The 10,050-nt window shown below is 33.0% G+C and overlaps 1 protein-coding gene across 1 annotated transcript; it reads right to left on the bottom strand.

The window, feature by feature from the left end:
- Positions 1 to 337: 337 nt before the first annotated feature.
- On the bottom strand, positions 338 to 2,500 carry LOC111373649 (F-box protein PP2-A11-like). Its single transcript, XM_022996209.1, has 3 exons — positions 2,027 to 2,500; positions 1,778 to 1,896; positions 338 to 1,029 (listed from the first exon to the last, which is right to left on the bottom strand). Exons 1-3 carry the CDS (start codon positions 2,348 to 2,350, stop codon positions 603 to 605), a joined length of 870 nt encoding a protein of 289 aa, XP_022851977.1. The 5' UTR covers positions 2,351 to 2,500; the 3' UTR covers positions 338 to 602.
- Between the last annotated feature and the right edge of the window lie 7,550 nt (positions 2,501 to 10,050).

The following is a 10,050-nucleotide window of genomic DNA, read 5'->3' as shown; positions in this document are numbered from 1 at the left end:
AAAAAAAAAAAAAAAAAATTGGGTTAGAATCAGTTCTTGGTTCTAAGAATAAGAATCGAACCAATCTGAATCGACCATTTCTAGTTTAGTTTGATAGATTCTGATTCTTTTGCCCATCCTTATTTAGCATAATAGAGAAGGGCAAAATGGAGAATTTATTAGCATAAGGGAAATTTATGTAATTTTGAAAATTAGGAGTATTTTTGAAATTATCATAGACCGAAGGGGAGGTTTATGAAATTTATCCAACACTAATTAATCCTTCAATTCACAACAAACAAAGTCTTAATACTAATCGCAATAATTTTAGAATCGGCTTCATAAGTCCTTCCCATCGCACTACTTTGTTAAAATTTATTGAAAAATCTAATGTAACACGGTTTCCAACAATCACTACAAGTGAGACACCTTCCGTAAAAAGTTGCATCGTGGAGTAATCTCAAATGAAAGAGGACCTCTCTATGAACAAACACTATATATTCTCGACTTTGTCACATTCATTCATAGATTAAGAATTCATCGACTATTCAACCCAAGAGTATAGCGGGACTCATTCGTCGTCGGTATAAGAGACATCAAATTAACCCTTTTTCTACATCAAATTAAAATTGTTTCAACTGCTTCATGGATTCACTTGGGAATATGAACACAGAGTCCAAGCAAAGTCCAGCCTTTGTGTGTGTGCAGTCGATTTGAGCCATTGAGAACTTGAGTTTTGTTGGGATGTAAGAATTCTCAACAACAAAATCTCCTACATGATAGTGCATCCATTTCCCTGCAGCCTCATTCAAATAGCAATTTGATGTTGTATGCTGGCCATTTGATAATTCTAATTGGAACTTGACAGGCTTAATGTTCCAGCCATGGACTTGTTCTAAATCACTGACGATTCGCCAGCCAGCTCTTTTCGACGTTCTTCCTATCTGCAATCGAAAAAACAGGCTGTAATTACCAGCCGGAAACTCGAATTCTAGGTTGCCTTCCACTTCTAGCCACCACATTTGCTGAAGATAAGCAATTGTGTGAAATCTGAACATTTTGCAAGGATCATTGAATGAGCACAAGGAAAAAATGTAGCAGCATTATTTACGATTCCTAGACTAACTCTCGACGTACTAGGCCAAAACATAAAAATGTATTGTGCTTGTTTGGAATAGTTTAAAAAGTTACTAAAAAGTTGAGGTCAATGTCAACAATTAATTTAACTACGCATTTAAGGGATTCACAACTTTTATCAACTTTTCAACTATGAATTTTATCTTTTTTTTAATCAAAATCTACTAAAATCAAAAAAATTGTAAACGACCCTTGAATGTGAAACAATACACACAGAGTTTTCAAGCTGTCAATACATCCCCAACTTGCACTAGCTGATATAGACCTTCTTGGCAAGTAACAATTGTTGAGAATTTACTTAATCATGCACAATGAAAAATAAATAATTTCAATTCCCACCAAGTATATACTTTGTATTTAGATTGATTATTAATTAAATAATAGTTCTACCATAAAATTGCATCAATTATATATAAAATTGTTTACATCCAAAATTGATTCGACTTTGGACAAGACGTTTGCAATAATAACATGTAGCAATTGGACCTTTTCCTTTTGCTAATAGTGACAACTGACAAAAAATAATGCTGCTTGTCCAGGGCCACATGGGCCCTGGGTTTCCATGGGCGCCATTGGATCGACTTGGTTAATCATTTTTCATCATTTGTTCCACAGCCATCGACTATTGCAATCCAAATGGTACGGATTTTGAAAATCTAACCTGGATTCATCTGTGGAGATATGAGTCCAGTATCTCCGATCATCTATTCCAGTAATTTTCATTCCCTTCCAGGAAATAGCAACACATATCCCTCGTCTACCCTTTTCCAACCAAACTTCCTACCACGATAAGTAAAGACTTAACATGTTTACAATTTTCTTAAAGGGATGGTAACGAGAACTGAAGACTTTTGCCAACTATAATATATATCATGTTAAACTACATCGTTTAGACGAAGTAGAGTCTTACCTTGGTGTCACCGGAAAAGCGAATGGGACGACATAATCTGGAGAAAATCTCTTTCTTGGATAATCTCTCCGAGGATTCCTCTACACTGAACAGCTTTTTCACAAGAATTTGATGATTTTCAGGCAACTTTGATTCCCAAACAACATCAGCAAATGAACTCTGGTGGAATGTTTTATTCAAACGTGCCAATTTACAGATCTCCGAAGGTTCCAAACAAGACAGAATCAAAGCAATACAGCTCTCTGGTAAGTCACCAAGATTAGGGTTTGAAGGATGAGTTACAATATTTTTCTCGTTCGCCAAAGCAGAAAAACCACCCCCCATATACAAAAACAAAAGCGGTAAAATAATCCAAGTAAGAAAATCCAAGAAACTTTACAGGGAAGAAGGTTATATTATGGGTTGGAAATGGAGAAGAAGTGGAGAGAGAATATATGGACATGAACATGAACATGAGTTTGTTTGAAATAGAATATGTCTTCCTTTATGGGAAGGTAACGTAATTAGCATAACGTGTTGAAGTTTGTGTGGAGTCCACACAGTAGAGGATATGTTAAGGTTAAGTACCATGTTTGGACAATCTTCAAAATAAACAAAAGACATTTTCTTGTGCTTAATAGTAGCTTTTTGAGAGTAATGTTATTTGTACATCATTGTACACGTAATGATGTATAAATAAATGACATGAAAGAGAAAGAAAGATTATAATAACCAAGTTTCTTTTATTTTCATTTATATTTTTCTCTCTTTATCTTCTATATCATCTATCTGTACAATATTACGCACACAATAATGTACAAATAACATTATTCGCTTTGTAACTAGTTGCTTTCTTCACGACATGTAAATACACATAATCAAGAAAAACTAATAAAAGAACTTTTAAACACATTCAAGTATGTCGCTTCTCTAGAGGTTCACAAAAACATTTTCATATTAATAAATATTGTATGGATAGTGTCTAGGGATGACAAAGAAATCTGTTATATTAGATATTTATAGGCCTCGTCCCGTATGGGGCGTGGTTTTCCCTCCCATTACCCATCCTTTCAAAGTTCATTTCAAAATTCATGTTTTTTAATCAAATAAAAAGAAAATAATTATAATCATTTTTAGAAGAAACATGAATTTTTCTAAAATTTTTCAAAAAATAATGATTTTTACCCACTAAAAATTAAAAGTAAAAAAAATAAATGAGACGATAGATGCATGTGCCCATAAGAAATCCTAGAGCCACCCATTAATAGTAATAGAATCGGAGCAGTGTTCCCGTCCCGTCTTAATCAAGTATATAGGTAGGACAAGAAGACAAAAATACTTGACGCCGAATGGGGACTAGTTGCACCGACCCACCCCATTGCCATTCCTAGTAGTTTCATCCCCATCCATCTGGTGTAGGAGAAGACATAATCTCAATAAATTAAAAAATATATATTATTTATCTAATATTTACTTGACATTGAACGATTTTAGCCCCCGTTTGGCCCCCATTAATTTTCATTTTTTTCTCTCCTATTTTCAACACGCAATTTTCCATAAAATAATATTACATATAAACAAAATGTTTCCTTCTTTTTCAACTATTCATTTAAAAAAAATATTATTCAACCAATTTTCATTTCCATGAATGGGGGCCAAACGGGACTTAATATATTGGACACAATGGGCACGGTGACTAATAAGTTATGTTGCATAAACCCCACATTAAGTCGTCATTCTAAAAAACTGACTTGGGTTAAGTAGACTTCGTGTATAATATTTGTTCAAAATTTAAACCATATACAAATTTTAACATTGTCTCTAATATATAGAATCTGGCTTAGTACTCCAAAATTTCAGTTCAGCCCAAATAATTCATGTTCTTTGATCAATGTAAACACAACATATAATTATGTCAGTCACTACACGGTACATATGCTAGCTAGTCAATGACCCTTTGGATATTCAACCCAGCTCCTTGTCCCGGCTTGGGAATAGGGTTGAAGACAAGGGCGCCATGTGGAGGCTTTATTCTTGGATATTATTGTGGTAGTTTAAAAGTCAAATCAAAAGAAATTTGTCATTGGAAATTCAGATACAAATTCTGTGGACTTTAATATAGGATTCGCCTGGTTGTCACACCAAATAATATATAATTGTTGTACGAAAACAAAGGCAAGAAACATGTGATTAATTAATTAATTAATTTTAGAATTCAAGGACTCGGAAATTTTTTCCACTTGAATATTTTCTTGTTCAATCATTATTGAACACAAGTAATGCTCAAGTCGTAATGGTTAGGTGATGGATATGATTTTTGTTTTTTTATGTATGTAAGTGTTGGAAAAATTGATTTAATATAATCTAAGAGTAATCAACATTGTTGGATGTACGAGTGACACGATTTTGGTGGTATTGAGGTCAAACAAGTAAGTTTTTCGTGCTATATTTGATTGTTTAAAATCACTCTTTAACAAGTGATAATTTAAGTGGAAAGCAAGCTACTTAATACTAAAATGGAGTTGAAAAATAAAATTGAGACTTATCCCGAACTAGAAAAGATTTCAACTCAATGTTGGAAGATAGAAATTACATACTTCTTCTAACCCAATTTCAATGTGTAAGATTTCAAAGGGCGTCCTAATGGAAGAGGTGGTTCAAGCAATTCCAGGGCTTTAGACAAAATTGTCAAGGGAGCCTTTTTAAAACCAATAGTAAGAAAATTATCGAAGTAAACGAACAGTGTCGAAAATTTCGTTGGTGATTGCTGATCATACAAGAATTGGTGATTTTTATTGATATTAATATCTATTTGTGATTCAAATAGAATTATCCTCAACGATATTTCCAAGTTAGGACAAGTCATTGCTTATTTTGGAAGTGACATCGGAGTCAGGACTTGAAATTGTTGCAAATGTCTTAATTAAAAACACAATTACTAAATATAAATAATTATAATACAAATTTTATTATAATGGTAGACATTTTTAAAAGATATATCTAGATAGAGAACTAGTAGAAGACCTAAAAATGCTGGAAAATTATAGAGGAAGAATTTGATTTATTAAAAAGAAGCAAAAACTCATCTTTTAACAAATAAGTCGGCTCAAATAGTCAATTATGCCAGAAACTAAGCATAAAATTGACAAAAGTAAAAATTTACAGGGATCTCAAGCCCATATCAAAAAATTAATAAACACTTGGCTCTATAATTTAATTTATTTTTCTTTTTTTCCCTACTGAATCAATTCTACAAGCAAAAGTTGCTACCGACTTGAGAATTGAAGTTTTAAGCAATCGTGTTTATCAATTCTAAAAGCAAAAGTTCTAAAAGCAATGGTCAACAAAAAGGGCCTTGATTTAGACTGGTGCTCTGTAGGCATTTCACGTTGAAGTGAAGAAAATGTGGCAATCATTGGTACCAGTGTGACGAGATAAGTAGAAAAATTATCAAACGTGCTACACAAATAGGGGCCAGGACAGCCCTTGTGATAGGAGCTGAATTTCAAATCAAGGTAGCCCTTGTCACAGGTATTGGAAATCTACTTATACATGTACAGCGAAAAATTAAAATTATTTCGATTCCCATCGAAGATTCCTTTGTGTTTAGATAGAAATCGTGATAAAGATTGTATCTTTAAAGAATTCTGCAAACCTTTTGCTTTTCTTTTCGTTCCAATAATCTTGATTCGCCATCCACAACTATCGAATTGTCCAGCCTCCAACGATAATCCACACAGAGAATAAGATTGCAGCGACCAGGGTTTTCTTTCTTATGCCAGTAAGAATAATGAAAATTATATGTACCTCAAACCCTGACTATGTATTTATATAAATTCAAACGGGCCTGGCCCGATCCGGTCCAATATTTAATTAATCCATTTAATTAAATCCGGTCCGTGGATTAATTAATCCAATTAATTAATTCGGGCCTATAAATAATCAAATCAATTAATTAATTTATCCAACGATTGTTAAATTAATTAATTGACAAATTGCAATCTTTCAATTCTCTTTTGTGTGTGACCCATCAGGTTCCTGATCACGATACCTAACGACATGAAATATTATTTTGATTTAATTAAAATTGATAAATTGAAACACACTTTTAATTTATCGTCAATTCACACTCGCCGTCCCAGATTGACGTCTAGCAATGTGTCAGGACAGTACATGTGATGGGAAATGTCATGTGGTATGACAAAATCAAACTCGTTCGTTTACCGTGAAACTATAATCCTTCCGTCAATATGATCCGATCAATTACGAAATATTGAAGTGTGTCAATCTCAATTATCGATTATATCTTTCACTCTACTATTAAGTTAATACAAGTTGAAAATTCCTTTTCGACTTACGAGTACACCTTGACCAAGAATTTCATCATCGACTTAATTGAATGAAATGCAGATCATAATCTCCTACTATCTAAGAGTGACGAATCCTTTATTGGTCAATTACAACCTTCATACGATTCTTGTCGTACCCAAACGATGTCATATTAGCGACCCTTTGTAGAGCAACATCCAACAACGTCAAAGTATGACTGTCCTCATATAAGGTACCATGACGACCTCAAGTCAAAAGACCAATTCCACTATCGAACGTTAGAGATTAACCACTGACACTCAGATAGTTATCCATGTGGAATCTCTCGGCGGGTCTCCAATGTTTTGTTCTATAACAAAACATCCATGTTTTCATTTAAGTGTCACCACACTTTAACTTGTGAGATCAGCTACTTATTTCATAAATAAGAAATGTCACATGTGATGGTCTAACCGTAATAACGATATCCGTATCTCGTTATTACTTACGACCACGGACAATTTAAGATTCAATCAGATGTAATTTGTATCTCACAATCACAACTCCTTGTGATTAACAAATTACGAAAATTTGAATTTACGGACTCTATTATTTATTTAATTGTCTATTAATTCAATAACAGATCTGTCATTAAATTACATTAATTATATATCAAAAGTATTTATGTCCAAACTCAATTGGACCTAGGGCATAATACTTACAAACTCCCACTTGCACTAGATCCAATTACTTATGTATCTAATATCATAAGTCTACATGATGATCATGTTTGTACTACGACAACTCTTTGTCAGTGGATCTGCAATATTGTTAAATGTGAGAATTTGTTTTTCTCTTTACGTCATTTCTATGTATTATCTCTTTGATGAGATTATACTACCTTAATATATGTCTAGATCATTGATAAGACCTTAGTTCATTTGCTTTCGCAATGACTTTATTATTATCACAATACAATGGTATGTGATCAACAATATCAGGAACTACTCCAAGTTCATTTATGATCGTCATGATCCAGATCGCAACTCTTTGTTACTTCTAAAGTAATCATGTATTAGGTTTCTACTATTGAATCAATGGTTGCTTCACGTTTGGAACCTTTCCAACATACCGCTTAAAAGTAAACCAGTTTCTCCATATGAAATCTTCTCAAGATTTCATTTACGTAAATTGCGATGAGTTAAGCAATCTTCTAGATCTACCTCTATAGATCAAGTTGCTTATCCCATATCGTTCATGAATAAATCCTTTAACAACCATTATTTCAACGATTGAAACATAGGGATGTCGTTTTCTATAATATTAGGAATACGACAATACTCTCACTATTTTCTTGTAAACACACAATTCGTCTTCAATTTGATAAAATCAAACACTTTGATTTTTCCCATCAAATCAAAAATTTCAGCTCCATAGAGACTTATCTTAACCTTCAGTTACGATATGCAACTGTTGCAAATAAAACCTGAATGGACTTCAGTAAGGCCACAGGAGAAATGTTTCATCAAGGTCAACACTTAACATTTGCTTCTAGTCTTGTTTTATATATATGGATATTCACATCCACATCGATCTTTCCCTTGTAAATTATTTACAAAACCTTATAGGTTTATTCCATCAGGAGGCTCGACCAAGGTCCAAACCTTGTTCACATACGTCGAGTTCATCTCGAGTATCATGGCCTCTTGCTGTCTCTTTTAAGTCAAACTTGACTTTATTTTGTTGCAACTAGCAGGTTCATTATCTTGGATCACTAATACCTGATTAATAATCATGGATTTGCACCTTCTTGAAGGTCGAATGATCCTACTAGATTCACATAGAGCTGTTATGTTCTCAGAAGTCTTTACTTCCTGATCCAAAGTATGTTCCATATCAGATATGAGATCAAACTCGAATTTATCTACTTGGTTAACTATATCTGTGGACTCTTGAACTCTTTCAAATTCTATTTTACTCCCACTGTCCTCTCCTAAAGTAAACATTTTCTTTAAGAAGACGATATGTCGTGAGACGAAAACTTTCTTCATGATAATATAATTAATATTCAAACGTCCGCTTTGAATATCCCCACAAATATGTATTTATCAGATTTAGCGTCAAATTTATCCGATTCAAGGAGCTTCAAATAAGCGTCATGGCCCCAAACTTTCATATGAGATAAATTGGGACTACTGCCTTTTCATAACTCGTATGGAGTTCTGTTAACGAACTTAGGTGTGACATGATTTAGTGTGTTACACACTGCAATCAATGCATGACCCCAAAATAATTTTGGGAGATTTGTATGGCTTTATTAATCACATTATATCTAATAGTTAACGATTCCTCCTTTTAGATACACCACTTTGCTGTAGTGTATATGAAGGAGTCTACTGCAAGAGAATCTCATTCTCTCTTAGATAATCTAGATTTTTATATTTAAGATACACTCACTTGATTGAATCTTAATGTGAGGGTATCTTTACCTATTTGTTTTTCTACTTCTAACTTGAATCTCTTGAACTTTTCAAGAGTTTCATGTTTGAGTTTTCATCAAATATACATGATCATTGATGAACTAAGAGAAACATTACCTGATATTGATTGACACGAGTCCATATGCATCACTATGCATCAGACCAGTAATTATGCCGACCTTTCTTTTTTTCAAGTAAAAGAAGATTTGGTCATTGTGTCATACATGCATAATTTGTACTTGTCAAAATCAATTAATCCCAAGTATACATCTCTATGTAACTTTGGAATTACTTTTCATCTATATGACAAAGTCTGTCATGCCAGATATCGGTAATAATTAGATTATCGCATTTATACCTTATAATTTCTATACTCATTATAGAATCCTTAGTATTAAAAAAATATAAACATTGTTTTGTAATTTACCATAGCAATTAGGATCTTTATCAAAATAAACAAGAACAACTATTGTCTTTAATATCAAAATAGTTCATGTCGGAACATGAAATTCATTTTAATGTTCCAGCTATGGTTGGTATAAAGAGACGTTTCTTTAATTCCAATACTAAACCAAAAGGCAATGGCAAGAAGTATATTCATACAGGCAATGCAGCAACCTTTGCTCATCTCCAACGTGTATGTCAACTTCTCCCTTTCGCAATCGTTTACTCCCTTTTAGTTTCTCCATATGAATAAATATGAGATTTATATCTGGTATCAAATACCTAAGAAACTCGTGAAGTAGACATAAGCCACACTATATTCCTTCCAACGACATTTCATTCTATAATGAAACCAAGGGTCATTAGATTTGGTGTTGTCCTTCGCTTAGACTGTCTTAACCATGTTGGATGTTTTCCCAAAATCCCTTTAGACTTCCTCTTAATTTCCTTAGAGGAATCAATGGTTTGTCCATTACCAATTTTGATAAAGGGCTTAACAGTCCTCAGCATATTAAACAACTTAATGAATATGCATTCAAACTTATTCATATCATAATTCATAATTAGTATGAATAACTTTATGACAAAGATTGCAGAGCTAAGTCAATACTTAGTTCACGTTTAATGATTGAACTCAGTTGAGACACTTCTCATGTCAATCATCTTCAGTATATGAGAATTGATTGAAGATTCTTTTGTCACTTTACATCAGTATAGTTGTTTGAAAGTCTCATATCCTTCCACAAATGATTATTATCATACAACTTTTTGTAATGAAGAATTATGCGTTAATATCTATACTCTCAAGTTGAT

This window comes from Olea europaea, unplaced genomic scaffold (genome assembly GCF_002742605.1).
Source record: "Olea europaea var. sylvestris unplaced genomic scaffold, O_europaea_v1 scaffold1149, whole genome shotgun sequence".
NCBI lineage: Eukaryota > Viridiplantae > Streptophyta > Magnoliopsida > Lamiales > Oleaceae > Olea > Olea europaea.
This window is presented reverse-complemented; position numbering and strand designations above follow the sequence as displayed.